This window comes from Vidua macroura, chromosome 5 (assembly GCF_024509145.1).
Source record: "Vidua macroura isolate BioBank_ID:100142 chromosome 5, ASM2450914v1, whole genome shotgun sequence".
In the NCBI taxonomy this organism is placed as follows: Eukaryota; Metazoa; Chordata; class Aves; order Passeriformes; family Viduidae; genus Vidua; species Vidua macroura.
The window spans coordinates 18,432,768-18,447,866 of record NC_071575.1 but is presented as its reverse complement, the minus strand read 5'-3'; the positions used below and the strand labels follow the sequence as shown (position 1 = coordinate 18,447,866).

General features: G+C 44.7%; 2 protein-coding genes across 3 annotated transcripts; both read right to left on the bottom strand.

The window, feature by feature from the left end:
* Window positions 1-461: 461 nt before the first annotated feature.
* Window positions 462-3,104, bottom strand: NDUFA6 (NADH:ubiquinone oxidoreductase subunit A6). Its single transcript, XM_053976979.1, has 3 exons — window positions 2,920-3,104; window positions 2,615-2,730; window positions 462-1,419 (listed from the first exon to the last, which is right to left on the bottom strand). Exons 1-3 carry the CDS (start codon window positions 3,044-3,046, stop codon window positions 1,288-1,290), a joined length of 375 nt encoding a protein of 124 aa, XP_053832954.1. The 5' UTR covers window positions 3,047-3,104; the 3' UTR covers window positions 462-1,287.
* Window positions 3,105-3,698: 594 nt separating this feature from the next.
* On the bottom strand, window positions 3,699-13,377 carry LOC128807008 (cytochrome P450 2D17). Of its 2 annotated transcripts, none has more exons than XM_053976962.1 (9): window positions 13,078-13,377; window positions 10,609-10,780; window positions 9,766-9,918; window positions 9,003-9,163; window positions 8,704-8,877; window positions 6,807-6,948; window positions 6,051-6,238; window positions 5,006-5,147; window positions 3,699-4,871 (listed from the first exon to the last, which is right to left on the bottom strand). In XM_053976962.1, exons 1-9 carry the CDS (start codon window positions 13,285-13,287, stop codon window positions 4,693-4,695), a joined length of 1,521 nt encoding a protein of 506 aa, XP_053832937.1. In that variant the 5' UTR covers window positions 13,288-13,377; the 3' UTR covers window positions 3,699-4,692. The 2 variants fall into 2 exon arrangements, with proteins under 2 accessions (XP_053832937.1, XP_053832938.1); XM_053976963.1 differs by having other exon boundaries at window positions 5,006-5,108.
* Between the last annotated feature and the right edge of the window lie 1,722 nt (window positions 13,378-15,099).

Sequence of the window (15,099 nt, the reverse complement as noted above, 5' to 3'; positions counted from 1 at the left end):
TCCTTATTCGTGTTGCTCTTGAATAGGGAGCAGTGTATAGTTCCAACAGCACATTTGTTCTCTTATTCTTTGGCACAGCTTTTAAGGTTTGCTCAATAACTCTCCAGCATGGCTACTGAGAGAAAAAGGAGCCTGTAATCTGAGTAACCCCAAGAGCTGTAGCTAAAGGCAGCTGTCAGGTTCTTGAATCACTTGGTATCTGAGTTGCCCCCTCCTTGCCCAAAGCCACCTGAGAAGCAGTTGTTCCAGTTTATCTGCTCTTGGGAGCCAAACATGTACTTCTGTTTTAGATGCTACCAAAATCCTTTTCACTGCTTTGTCCCACAGTCCCTCCTGGGCCCCTCCTGACTTTGTCAACCCTGTCCTTAAAAACATGCCAACCCTGGAGCCCCAAGGTACCTATGTACACATCCCTGAGGAGTGCTGTGTTATGGCCCTCATGGGGAAGAAAGCCCCAGTACTTAGAGGATAAAAAGATGTTTATTTAGGCTGGAAAAAAAGAAGCTTGAGTATACTATAAACATTCAGTGCTGGTCACATCTCGAAGAGCTCCAGCACCGAGTTACTTGCTGAAAACCTGTTCTCTTGTGAAAGAATAAATTGTCCTTATCCCTCTCAAAAGGGAACTAGTAATTCCTGATTCAGTGGATGAGGTGATGGTAGGACACCATCTCCTGCTAGGCTTCAGAAGCTCTTACGGAGCCCTCCTATTCTAGAAAACAGTACAAACTCCCTTTTTCCAGGTAATTTCATTTTACAGCAGAGAAGTGGACTCTGCTGATGTTTTAATGCACAAAGAATTATTTGCCTACTGGATTTTATATTTTCTCTGTGAGAAATGAAGGAGACTAATGTCTAATAAAAAAACACAAGGCCAACAAAGTCATAGGATGAAACTGCAAGACACTGCATGAATACACATGTCCCTCAAGCACAAGAATATTTCTGTCAGTACAGTGGCTTTTCTGAAGGGCTACCCTTTTCCTCACAGAGCTAACATCTACAGATGGGGCTGCAGGCTAAGCACAAAGACCCACAGACAGGCTGTGCTGTGGTTATTCAGCAGATACCCCAGGGCAAGTGATGGGATAAATGCCATCCACTGAAAATACACACTGGCAAAACTAGGAAATTACAGCTCTTCAAACAGATTACCACTTGCACATGCTCTGGATTCACCTAGTCATTAGGCTCCTAAGATGCTAGAGAATCTCTTGGTATGGATTTTTTTTATATTGTATAGAACTTTATTTGTAATATAAGGCAGGAAGACACAGAGTCAGTTTCTCAGGGATTGTGGCCCACATAGAATTTGGACAGAAAGTCTTTAGGTTGCGGGGTTTCTGTCTCGTGGAAGTACCTCATGACGTGAGTCCTCTGCTTCCAGACATGAATGGTTTCTTGAAGCTCCATTTTTCCCTGCACACACACAAAAGAATTTTAGACTAGTTGGCAGTCAGAGCCCAAGCCTAACCATGCAGTACTGTGAAAGTTATTTGAATGAACTTTAAAACACCTATGAAAATAACAGCTGCATCAACAGTTCTGTACTCCTGCAGCCTTGCATGCATCACCCGCACTGTGACACAAATATACTGTTCCTGCCTTGGGACTTACATGGATTGCTCTGCAGCACAGCTTCCCAGCCCTGTGAAACAGGCAAGAGACTCTGTCCCCTTCTTAAAACCTGCTTTGTTCTCTCCTGACCAGCACCTCCCATAAAATTCTACACAACATTGCTAACTTTGGAGCACCTCTACTGAATTTGGGTAAACAGCAACACTTTAGCTGTAAAACTAACTGTTTCAAGTGCTTTGCACCAGTAGCACTGCCACTGAAACATGCAAATTCGTCACTATTTCATCCTTATGTACTGGTTTTATAGGATGGTAGCACAGAGCAAAATGAGACTGCCTGGAATTGTCACCGGCCATACTATCTAGGATTATGTTTCCATATTTTTTCATCATGTAAAGACAGAGTAATTGTCTTGAAATGCAAGAAACAAAACAGGTGAGCATGGCAGTCCTTGGTTGGAAGCTTTCTAATGCATTAGAACTGCAGAGATCAGTTACTGTTGCTCAGACACATTTTGAAGCCTGTTGTGCTGATTATTGCTTTGAAGCAGACAGGTCTCTCAGGCCTGTAACATCACCAGATGTGTTACAGAGTTGGAGTGTTCTGCCACCCAAAACCAGCTTCCCACCAAGTATTGACACTGTAATATATGTTTCAGAATCAGTGAAGAAAACCATTTCCCAATCCAATGAAGTACTGTAGAGAGTAGAAAGTTTGTTTTTAATAGTAAACTAGTGAGCAGCACCTATTTTCCCTTTGATTGCTGTTGTTAAAAATAAGACAAGCAAGCAAGGAACAAAAATAAGGAACAAACTTAGTATTTTAATTACTGCTTTGCTTGACATACACTTGCTGAATTCTAAAGCCACCTGATCCCTTATCAACAGGTTTGCTGACACAGGTATTACTAATCCCACTGCAAGAGACAACCACTCCATAGACAGGCTGGTAAAAGTTGTCCCTCTCCTCCATCACACCCACCACCAATCATCCACATTCTCTGCAGCTTCAACAAATCAGAAGTAACTGTGTGTACCTTAATAACCAGCATGTCTATCACGCGTGGATCCGTAACGTGGGCATTCTTCATGAACATCTCCCGCACCTTGTTCCGCCCCTGTTTCACCGTGATGTCCAGCTGGTACAGGTGCACTAAGAGAAACACAACACCTACTGCGGTCATCCACGTCGCTCTGCACTTGTTCCACCGGCAACGTGCAACTCAACCCTAAAAATCGCTACACTGTCACTCGTTCATGCGATGCCCGCCGGCTTCACCAATGTCATTAAGGCCGTTCCGACCTTGAGCCCGCGCGGCAGGCCCTGCCATCCCTCACCCACCCGTGTTGGGCACCTCGCGGTACCAGGCCCGGTACAGCTCCCTGACGCGCCGCTTCGCCTCGCCCAGGTCCCGGCTGAAGATCGGCTTCACGGCGGCCGACACCACTCCCTTGCCCGCCACCGCCATCTTGGTGCCGCCGCCACCTTCCCCGCCGCCCGCGGGAACGCCCAGGGTACGGTAACTTCTCCTATTGGCCGGCTGAGCTGCCACTCCAGCCTTCCGGGCCGGCCACCTCCCACCCGATTGGTCGGAAAAAACGCCAATCACCCAATCACCGCGCTGCGAGGGGTGGAGCAGCTGCTGGGCGGGCCCCGCCTCCTGAGGGGCCCCGCCTCCTGCGGCCGTTGGTCCGCACCGCCCCTCAGAGCGCGCTCCTCCCTCAGGCCCGGGGCTGTGGGTCGGAGCGATCCTTTTGTTCCCTTTGCCCCCGGAACGCCGTAATCGGCTGCTCTTCGGTCGCGCAGCTGGTATTTTCTCTCAGTACAGTCTTGCACGCTAGAAAAGACACTCCCTACTGCAGCTATACCCACGTTTTTATCCAAATACACGAGTGCCAGGACCTCTCCAAAGTTAAGTTCTTTTTAAACGCACTTGGGTATGTGCTGGCCCCTATAAATCCGAACACATGCAGTTTGGTGTAATTGAACAGACCAGAAGAGTAACACTGAAATGATATTGAAAGACTCAGGTGCTGGGCGTGAGGAGAGAAATCTCAGGTGAGCATCTGAGGCAGGAGCACAGCAGGACTGAGGCAACCACAAAGAAGAGGGGGGAGAAAGAAGATTTCACATCACTTTTATTCTTTCAAGTTATTTTGTAGTTGAAAAGCATAAATGTGCAAATGTGTAGTTCCTGATGAAGTTCAAATCTTAATTATGTTAATACGTATTTGCATAATTAAATAGCTTTCATAGCTTCCAAAATTACTATTACACAAAATTACTACTGCACATGTGCACTCAATTTCAGATATTTTCTTTTTTTTAGTGGTGGTTATACATAGGAGCTCCTTGGTGCTACTGTCTCTTTAGATGTGGTAAAGGAACTATTGCTAATTTAAACATCAACATACCTTTGCATCTTGCAAAACAATTTGTCAGGAATATTGCAGGAAGAAAGAGAAAGGTAGCTCTGAAATCTATGGCCATACAGTTTCAAACAGTATAACTCCATCCCTTTGTGAGTTCCAAACCTGGCCAAGAGCTGATTTTATGTAATGCAAAAAAAAAAAAAAAAAAGTTTTAATTAGAAGTTAGAGTAAATCTAAACACCAGGATTTCTCTTTAAATGTATTTATCAAAATTTCTGTATTTCACAAATGACCTTCTGTGGCTGAAACACCATATGGATTATTTATGTACTCCTTGGTGTTTACTCCCTACTGGAGGCATACTGTGACATAAGGGTTATCAGGAGTAAAACTTTCTTTGAGGCTATAAATTAAGACAATGCAATATTTGTTCAACATACAGAAGTGTGTAATAAACAGAAATGAATGAAGGGGACATGTATGTCTTGGACAGTAAGATTTCCCAGAAGAACTACTCAGAAACTACATTTTAGTGTCACCTTGTTGTTGAAGCTGAAGTTCTCTTGTTTGATTCAAGAACCACAACTAGAATTAAGCTCAACAAGATATTGGCCTAGATCCTTACTTTACACAGATGTAAAGACTTGAGATTGAACGTGGCATGATCCTGCCTAGACCTGCAATGTTCCTGACAGAGTCTGGGGGGGTGGTGGTCTGTCAGTGAAAGGAGAGTGGTGTGCACCTATCTTGGGAGAGCTCGCAGCAGGTATGGGTGTGGAGAGCTCGTGAGTGCAAAGTGACCGTCCACCCGTGGCCTGGGCTGGTCCTCAGGGAGCACAAAAGTGAATTTCTGCAGGAGAGTGGTAAAGAAGAGGAAGAGCTCCATCCTGGCCAGCTGTTCTCCCGGACAGGCACGGCGACCTGCAAGAGAGGGAAGAGGAAGTGTCTGCCAAAGAGCGCAATAATCGATGCTGGAATTGCCGCGGGGTGGGGGGGAGCAGATAACCCTCCTGCTGTGCTTCCGACTTGCAGCTGGATACTCCCCTCAGATTTACCTGCTGAGAAGGGCAGGAAGGCCTCTGGTTTCACAAACTGCCCCTTTGCATCCAGGAAGTGCTCGGGGTAAAACTCGTTTGGTTTCTCCCAGATTGTTTCATCCTTCAGCACGGAAGACAAGTTGGTGATGACTGTCGTCCCCTGCACTCCCCCACAAGAGGAAACAACTTAAGTGAGAACAGCAGCATTACCTTGGCACAATGGGACAGTGCTGGTCCCTCTTTAGACCGTGTCTGCCAACTAATAGCACCCATTTCCACTTCTGCATCTTATTTGAAGCAGAGGTAAAGCAAGGCCCTTTTCCAATGGCATACGGTGCTTCCTCTACATTACGAAGCATCTGAACTTTTGCAATTTGTAGCCTTACAAAGGCTGTTGCATGCAAATGCCAATTTCACGGTTACACAGTGGAAACAGCCTCTGTTTCTCAGATCCTCCTGGACTTGTTTTATAGCTGCAGAGAAAAAGCTGACTGACAGACTTCAAAGCCCAGCTTTCGCAGGGACCATGGAAAATGGCAAAGCTTTCCTGTTTCACATGTCAAGTTTTTAAATCAGAGGAGATACCACACGGCTACAAAAAAAGTACAAAAATATCCCAGGCTTGAATTCTGCCACTCCTGCCAGGATAGCTGCTTGTCACAGCGAAACTGGTCTGAATGCCAATGGCATTTGGGTAACTTCAGAGGCTAGAATTTAACTACTACCATCTCAGGAAAGACAGTAAGCTGGTGTTGAGTGCCTCCAGAGAGCCTGTTAGGCTTCTTCTAACCGACAGTGAATATCACAGCTCATCGAGAAGAAAGGAAACCTTTGCACTGAGCTGCCACTGCAATTGCGTTCCCATACAACATGTGTAAGCCCAGAACACAGATATGATCATCTGCCTGAATTTAATATTTCAAAATGTCCTATTTTAGTGCTCAACAGTGACTGTAATGGGGGCTGGAAGTGCAATGTTGCAGGGTTGCATGGGATCATCCCACCCCATGCCTGGCATCTGCACAAGGAGAGGCTGCTGTATTGCTTATCTGGTCACAGTCACCTTGGGAATGAAGAAGCCTTGCAACTCTGTGTCCCGGTACGTCATGTGAGGTAGCCCCACAGGAACAATGTCCCCGTAGCGTTGCACTTCATGGATCACAGCATTAGTGTAAGGCATGCTAGCTTGGTCCTTCATGGTGGGGGGTCTCTCTCTGCCAATCACTCTATCAATCTCTGCCTGGACCTTACCTGAAAGCAGAAGAGGTAAAGAATTAGAGGATCCTTAGAGAACCAGAAGCAGCTGGTACAAGCTGAAAGAAGACTGGCTGCATGAGATTGTAGGCACTGTGTGAGAACAGGACAAGTAGTTAGAGACAGAAACAGAAACCGGACAGGAAGGCCTTTTTCAGTTGACAGGTAACTCTGTATAACTGTTCTTTGCTCATAGCATTTTTAATAAAGGCCTTGCCACTTCACATGCTATCTTACCCCCCCTCTATGCAGCTTGAAGGGTACCTGGTCAAGGAGCATTAGAGAATTTAAACCAATCAGTATTTATTCTAAATGCTGGAAGAGGGTACACTGACCACAGCCAATATCCAGGTGAAGCCCTCAAAATGAAGGTAAGAGCGAACTTGCCCTTCAAACTCCAGTCTTTTTATCATGTCTACCCCCTGCCAGAACAGCTGTTTGGGACGGGTTTCTCCTGTGTTTCTGCTAGACTGGCAATCACCAAAGCTGCTCCTCTTTGCGAAATCCTTGTGGAAAAATGAGCCTTGAAGGGAAGAGGCTACACCTCTGTAAGTTTCTGACTTACTCTGTATTTCTGGGTGGAGAAGCATATATAGCAATGCCCAGCGGAGAGTGGTGGAGGTGGTCTCGGAACCAGCTGTAAACAAGTCCATGGTCACCATACGAAGGTTGCTGTAGTGAAAACCATTCTCTTCAGCTGCCTTACCCTGTAGAGAGCAAAAAAGTGGGTGATGATTGGAGCTGGGGTATCTGCTGGGCAAGAAGACCACTACCCAGAGAAGTGCTGAGAAGCACTAGATCCATTTTTTAGCATGTGTTCCTGTTTTTAATTGCAAGAGTAGAGCACAAGCAACAGTCTGAGCATGACTGATGTACTTTGTAATCCTGTTATGTCCTGTATTTAAAGGTCCTCAACCACCTCCAATATACTCAGAGAAGAATGCTGCTCCTGCCTTCAGGAGAGAAGTAAACACCTTTTGCTTTCAGTTCAAACAGACAGCAGGTCCTTGCCACTCACTGTAACATCTTCCCTCAAACAGTTACTCAGGTTTGATCAGATGATAAAAGCCACAGAGAGGAGGCTGCATTGATGTGGCAAATGAAAAATTAGCATAATTTTAAGGTTATTTCTAGCTGTGCATTACAGATTCTCTCTGTTCCTGCCCTGGTATTTTCTTACTATTGAAAAAAAAAAAAAATCAGGTTAAAGGATTATTGCTGCCTATTAAGTCTGCAACACCATTTTCAGCAAAACTGGTCTCTCATCCAAATGCTAATTGAGCTCAAATTTGTTAGCATATGAGATATGGCAAGCTCTCTGCATGAGTTTGTCTGCTTGTCTTTTCTAATCCTCTTTATACATCCTTTTCCTAGGGATTAGCTTCTGTTAAGTTATTCTGTATATTTAGATGCTGTTGTAATATGGATAGCAATTAATAATGCATTTAAGACTCAACTGTTATTAAAAAAAAATCTCAGAACAGGGAGTTTGGGGCTGACTTGACCAAAGTTAATTCAGTTATCAGACTGGCTTATCAGGTGATGTCAGTGAACAGAAGAGAGATGTGACAAGAGGCAGCACCCACCCCTAGGCTGTACGGCTCAGTGCAGAGTAACGTGGGTCATGTTGCTCTGCCCATGGGCTGGAGGTGCCTGACCCCCACAGCATGGCAGGGTTTGTCATGCAGAGCAGCAGTCCAGCCTGAGGACTTGGATGGTGGAAGTGATGTGCAAGCAGAATTTGCTAATATTGCTCATCTGGAACTTGAAATTTAGTGAATCCATGTGCAGAAACATATGGCAGATGGATGGGCTGACCCAAGAATCTTTGATTTTATACTGTGTGCCTGACTGAATTCAAGGAAAGACTCCTTTTAATTTCAGTGAAGTTCAGATTTAGGCCTTCCTCTGATATCTAGCAAACTAGTTCTTAGCGAGCAATTAAAAAATATATATCCCAAAGGAGACACTAGTTTCAAATCATAGCTTGGTTTAAAGGCAGGCTACAGATGGGGCAATGACACCAAAAAGTCAATCTGTTGCTCCAGTTTTGTCACTGATTTTGAAGCATCAGCCATTGAGGCACTGACATAACACAGAATCTTGCATGCCGACTTCTTCCCTGGTGCAAACTTAGGACATTTAGTGAATTCTCAATCATTGCCTTTTAAAAGCCTTCATATTTTTGTAGGCTGGAAAGAAGGAAGTTCCTAGATTCTGAAGGAAATGTGAAAGCAGAAAATGGAAACAAGAACATCAGCAGATAATATGGTGTCTTAAGACAACCAAAGAGGTCACGACATGAAGAATACTTTTCTTCTCAAGATACAAAGTGGAATGAAAAAGTAGGAAATTAGATGGTAAGAGGTTTTGTGAAGCTCTAGGAGGAAAGTCAGCTTCACAAGCTTGAGCAGGCAAAGAAATTACTTCTGACCCTGGAGGGTCTGCTAGTGTCACCCTACCTTCTCCATTTCCTTTAAAAACACATCCATTATATCTCGGGTGTAAGAAGGGTTCCAGGTCTTCATATGCTTATCTAAGACCACATCTATGAAGTCCATTAACTCCTTTTGTGCTCGAAAGATTTTCTGTGGCACTCCAGGGATGCGCACCAAAATGGGCACCACGTTAAGAAGCTGGGGTTTAAGAACCAGAGAGAGTGAGAGAGAGAGAAGATATTACATGATGCAAAAAAAGAAAAAAGAGGAAAACACAATTCTCTCAAGCAATAGAGGGCAGCTTCTTACAGCTTGTGGTTTACCTGAGGCAGGAATCCTGTTTCTTCATTCAAGGAGTTTTGAAATAACTGTGACAGCTTCTTGAATGTCTCATCACCATAGTCAAAACGGTCTCCAAAGACAATGTTGCAGATCATGTTGCAGACAGCATTACTTATGAGAAAGCGTATATCAAAAGATTTACCTGAAAATGGAAATGGAGACCAAGCCATGAAGCTCAGCAATACCAAACTGCTGGACTTCACCTGTAAGCAGTGAGAATACTCAAATGTCACCTTGATGACACCAGGAGAAAAAGCCCCCAGAGCATCACACTAGGAAGTGAAGATCATCTCATTCTTACTAATATTTAGTTGCTCTATGTTATAGAAGAAAACTCCCAAGAAAAACTGAGCTGCAGGGTTTTTCTGTGACTTGACTGGTAACACTTTGTTCTGTGTCTCGACGACAGGCTGTGAACTCTCAGTTGCACTTTTATTGCATGTGATAATATCAGTATGTTCCACTAAACTTCATAAAGTAGAGTTACTGAGCTCTGGGAATAATTCTATTTTACCTCTCTATTTCTAATTTCCTATTTGTTTACTGTTTCAAAGGGATTAGTGTTAAGGCAGCCCCACTCTGTAAAGCAAAATTGGCTGCAAGGAGGGCACATAGACTAGAAACACTGCATCTGTATGAGAAGAGAGCACTGCATGCAAACAGGAGTGGCTGTAGTATTACTTCTCTCTGCATCACTGTATTGCCTTTTTCTGTGATTTCCCCATCCTTGTGGATGTCACAAACCTTCTTCAGACTTGATTTCAGAACAAAGAAATCCAGCTTCCTCTACCACTCGCTCCTCCAGGGATTTCTTTCCCATCCCAAAGTTCCTCAGTGTAGAGAGCGTGAATCTCCTTAGCTCCTTCCAGACGTGCCCATATCTTGCTACAATAATCCCTGGAATTGGATGAGCAAGAAATGTCAGATATCTGACTTGTACATCAAGTGAATTTTGCTAGAGAACAGCAATCATGAGTCTGGAGGAACAGGTCTGTATGGATAGATTAAACAGCCTGACCTTATGCAGCTTGTTCAGACAGCAATTCTGAAATGGATCACTGCACCTTCTAATGCCTGTGCATGGCTGGCAAAGGTGCAGGGGGATCAATGGGAGCAGCAAGGGCTGCTAAGGATTCAGCAAACCATTCAGCATTGTTCCACCAACTTGTGCCACCACACAGGAGTTGAGGATGTAATGTGGGCAGGATGCAGGAAAATACTCTGTCTTGAATGAAAGTCACCATATTTTTTTGCAACAACTTACATGTAACATTTTGCATAAGCATTTTGTCTTACATAAGCACCATAAGCACTAATTTGTGGGTGTTTGGAGCTGGCAGAAAAGTTGTACCACTTATGGTGTCCTTACACAGCTGGAGAAGTGTGTGCTTGCTGGAGCTGTACTACAACCACTAAGGGTAGCCCCCATTTAATCAAATCCGAGTTTGTCTCTATCAGAGAGTGCCAGACATACAAAGAGGTTGACCGGGGGACGCACAAAGGTGCACCGCACTGAGAAAATCTTGCCTTTACCCAATCCTTCTCATGCTAGTGCCATCAAGGAATGTCCATTTTCATGGGACTTGCCTTCAGAGTTCTTTCCATAGCCCATGTGCTCGTATATTGGGAAGTGCGGCCAGTCAGCAAAGTCCTCCGATTTGTGGACCAGGGCTTCCTTCACTGTTTTATACCCATTCAGCACTACCAGGTTGGTCCAGCAGTTCTGGAGACTAAAGATGTTTCCAAACTTCTTCTGGAGCTGCCAAGATAAAAAAATCACGTTCCTGAAAATGAGCTGAGTGCAACATCAGAAATATCACCATATCCTTCCTTAGGGCATTTACTCCTGAGTGAACTTTGAGGTACTTTTATTCAGAGATCTTCAGCTGATCTTTGATCTTGATCTTTGCAGTGCAACAACTCCAAACAGTGCCAAGCTGCAGCTGTAGCAGGGATCAATGCCCTGTAGGTGGAAAAATTTAGAATATGCCTATCCTGGCCAAACTGTTGCCATGAACATTGTGCAAGTACTTTTAATTTTGTCAAGAACCTTTTTAGGGATTTTTAAAGACTGCATGCTTGATAATGAATTATTTCCTAATGTTTCTATTTATTTTGATCTGAAAGACTAAGTAAGTTCTGAGTTAGTCTACTTCTGCTGAAGGAAATGATAAAGTGATATGTAATTTCTATTAAAAGATGCATTTGTACCTAAAGATCTACCCAGAGCCAGGTTTCCAGAAACATGGTTGGGAAAGGCAATTCTACACTGGAGTTTCAGGTCAACTTTCTCCCTAAAAGGAGTGTACACATCTAGTATGACTGGTAACTGACACACACCCTACACCTGCTGTGATCTGTAAAACTCATAAAGCTAAATCAGGATGGCTGCACAGGTAATCCTGTCAGCCATACACTCACCATGGGAGCTGGCCATGGAGCAAAGCCTTCTCCAGGTAAACAAACTCTTTAACGGGACATGGACTCCTGGGAAGGCAGGTCAAAGCTCCCCTGTTAATCAGGAACACTGAGCAAAGCTCAGAAGCACATTCTTTAAAGACAGTGCAATAGTAGCAGTACCGCACAGGTTTTTTTTTACTTTTATTTCTGTCATTTTTTGTTTTGTTTTGTTTAAAATATAAGATTTTTGATTTCTGCACTGTAGCATTGCAAGGAATTGAAGTACTTAATACTGTATTTGCAGTAGGGTTGAAAAGGGAATTAGCAATCCACTGGCACTAGAATTACATAATTAAAAATGATTACTGGTCAAGATTGTGGTTAGTATGACCCTAACGTGACATAATTTGAAAATGATAAGTTTTTGGACTACATGCAAGCAAATAATACAAATGCTGCATTTAGTTTCTCTACTTGGCAGGTTTTGTACAGGCAGCTGAACAGCACTGTCCTAGAAAAGAGGCCTTTAGAGTTTGCAAGCTGAAGCACAAAACACCCTGGTTTATCTGCTGCAGGCTGTGAAAGCCCTGCCTTCCCTTTGAGAAAAGCTATGGCCAGACTTTGAATAGGAAAGCTACTGAGATTTTGGGCATTGCTGCAGGGGCAAATTCCACAAGCTGGTCTCTTTAACTGAAACTGTCACATGCCTGCAGGCATGCTTCAGTAACTCGCAGGGAAGCCTGCCATTCCTGCAGCCACATTCCCATCCCACAGATATTTTTTGTCTTCCCTTGTTTGTACAACCCCCTGCTCCTTTGCCTCGAAGCCTGCCTACATGTCAGGCTGGCAGCCAGCTCTACAGCAGCACCTTTCACTGGGGGCACAGCAGTGATCTCTCACTGAGCACAGAGAAGGGGAGATAGAGGTTGGGAAGTCTTGGTGCGTGATTATCTCTTTGTCTGGGCGGGCCTGGTCAGTGTCCTTGAGCAGTGACTTGCTTCATCCTGGACTTTGGAGAGAGTATTGCCCCTCAGCTTTGTGCAAAGGTAGTGATACTGAAGTTGGCCAAAAATAAACTTTCTAACATAATTTGAAGTATTGTAAAGCAAGTATGCTTTATTGTAGCACTGGACTCCTTTAATAGAATGAGTGTCATGAAATACCCTTTACAACCAGGTATTTATTCCATCATGATCATACATATTCATTGCAGCGTGCTTTCTAGCTACTACATAAACATCGCTTTTCCTAGGACTTACCTGCACACATCAGCCTCCTACTGGAAGTCCTTTCATGGACCTAGAGGGTCACTGAAAGGTGTCTCTGGGAGTCATACTCGCTGAGTGCTTCAATATTACAGGTGACCTTTCATTGTCACCTTGTTTCTTGTTACATAACTTGCCAAAACACGCACTATATTTCTCGTTATCTGTTTATCTAGTTTCCAGCTTTGTTTATCATCCTGTGTGCATACTTTTACATGCTTTTATCTTTTTTTGCTAGTTAGTCTTAAAGCTCTATCTAGCAACTTCAGGGGAAACGAAAATTCCTGTTCTCTGTGTTATGTATCTGTAGCTGATGCCAGGGTGTGACCCACCCCTCCTGGGCCCACGGTGGACTGTATGTGGAGTGTTTTGTTCAGGGGCTGCCACTCACCTGGCCGAAGGAGTGGTGGGGGTTGTGGAAGTCAATGGAGAACATGGTCCCAATGAATGGCAGCGAGGCTGGGCCTGGTGGGTAACGGCTCCACTTCTTTCTGCGCTTCATGAAGTCCAGCAGTAAAGTAAACACTGTAAGAAAAACTCCCAGTATAGAGATGTTACTCCAGAAGGACAGCTGGGACCCCAGCCATAGGAGCAATACCATTTTGTAGCCTGTCTGCTCCTTCCTCTTCTGACCCAAGACTGTCACTGCCACCTTTTGCCTTTCCTCTTCTCCCCTCTCTCACTTTCTTGCCCTGACAGCTGCCCCTTTCTCCTTGCTTCCTCCTCTTCCCCACACTGCCTTTTTCTGCTGCTTCTCTCTCCCTGCACTGACTGGCTTTTAATTGCGAAACTTGGCTCTACCTATAAGCTCCTCCTCTGCTCGGTTCAGCCTTAGGGGAGTGGTGATGAGGGTCATCCCTCCTCCTCCCCCTCTTCTTCCTCCAAGGCCGGAGCTCAGAGACCTCTGTTGCTACTAAAAGTGGCAGCTGGTGCTAACAATGCCCTCAGTGGGGCAGGGCTGGGTGAGCCGTGGGTGTTTGGGTGCCTTCTCTCACAGACAAGGAGAAGTTCACAAGCAACCAGTCTTGCTGCATTCTCATGGGGCGATTTGGAAAAAGGTTGTTTAAATGTGTGTCACCTTCTTGTTAGTACAGGCAAGTCAAGGAAGAAGCAGCTCCTAAACGCAGATCATATAGGTTTATGTTTGCAGGCTAAGGATAGGTTCCATTGGAAGTTGAGGAAGTTCAGGTTAGATCAAACATTCCCTTACAGAAAGCACTTACTAAAGAATTTAGCTTAAAACAGTCCCCTGAGATTTTAAAAATAATTTATGTTTCTAGAATTAAAAATTTTTATCAAACTCCAAGTGTCAGTCAGCACAACGACCTCAGCTTTTGTAGAACACAGCTCAGCTATAAGGAAGAAGTCACATGTATTACAAGATGCCTCAAATATCCAGCCTTTGGGGCAGCGGTAATGCCAACACAGTTATGGAGTAGTCAAAGTATTTCCTAAAGCAGCACAGCTGTGTGCTCCTGGCATCCCTGCCATCGGAAATCAATAAACCCTGCTCTTAGGACAGTCAGCTCGAGATAAAAAGAAGCAGTAAACCCATCACAGCTTGATCTGTGATCTCAGTGTGATCAGAGGAAAAACTCCTAATGGAACAGTTGCTGCAGCAGTGATGGAGAGCTCAGGCTGCAAGGCAATGCACCTGCAAATGCTGTGCAGGCAGTGCTGGTGTGCAGCCAGGGCCTCAAGTGACCTTTCCTCTGCCAGGGAGGCACCTACATGCTCATCATCTGGGTGCTGACCTTACCTTGCTGGATTCTCCACAGCAGAATCCTGTTTTGAAAGCATCATGACTCAGGGTTCAGGGTTTGTCTCAAGTAGTTTTAAACAAACGTGTAGAATGGGACACAACTGGGAGAATTACCAACTCCCACACCACTGCAGAATTGTGATTTCTTCTGAGTTACACAGACATGCCAGGGTGGTTTACCCACCTGGAGAGCTGCCAAAATAGGCACAGTGTCTTCAGGAAGAAGAGGCTGGAAACAGTGAAGAGTGGTTTTGTGCTGTGCAGAGGAGTACCCAGAACTTGGCCATGGGAGAGGTGATGGGCCATCTGAGTGCCTGTGGACAAGGAGAAGGTGGCAAAGCGCTATGGGCAGTGCTGTGCCAGGCACTCACTACAGACTTCTTGGGAAAGGAGAGAAAGTCAATAGAGCCATCCCACACAATCACAGGCCTTAGGGCTAACTCACAGTGTGCTTTAACTGAAGGGCACAATCTGGGAGGTTTCTTGAGTGTGTTCTAAACAGCTTCATAACACAGGTGATTGAAAAGACAACAGGAGGAGATGCTGTGCTGAGTTTGCTGTTCACAAAATAAGAAGACTTGGATCAGGATATGATGGTCAAGGATGAATTTGCCTGCAGCAACCATGAAACTGTGAAATACTAAATCCTGC

Coding starts and splice junctions, on each gene's coding strand:
- LOC128807008 (XM_053976962.1), bottom strand. CDS start 13,287: ATGGTATTGCTCCTATGGCTGGGGTCCCAGCTGTCCTTCTGGAGTAAC. Junction 10,781..13,077: donor CCCACCACTCCTTCGGCCAG/GTGAGTGGCAGC, acceptor TTATCTTGGCAG/CTCCAGAAGAAGTTTGGAAA. Junction 6,239..6,806: donor TCTCCACCCAGAAATACAGA/GTAAGTCAGAAA, acceptor TTCTGCTTTCAG/GTAAGGTCCAGGCAGAGATT.
- NDUFA6 (XM_053976979.1), bottom strand. CDS start 3,046: ATGGCGGTGGCGGGCAAGGGAGTGGTGTCGGCCGCCGTGAAGCCGATC. Junction 2,731..2,919: donor CCGCGAGGTGCCCAACACGG/GTGGGTGAGGGA, acceptor TGTTTCTCTTAG/TGCACCTGTACCAGCTGGAC. Junction 1,420..2,614: donor TAGACATGCTGGTTATTAAG/GTACACACAGTT, acceptor GTGTGTGTGCAG/GGAAAAATGGAGCTTCAAGA.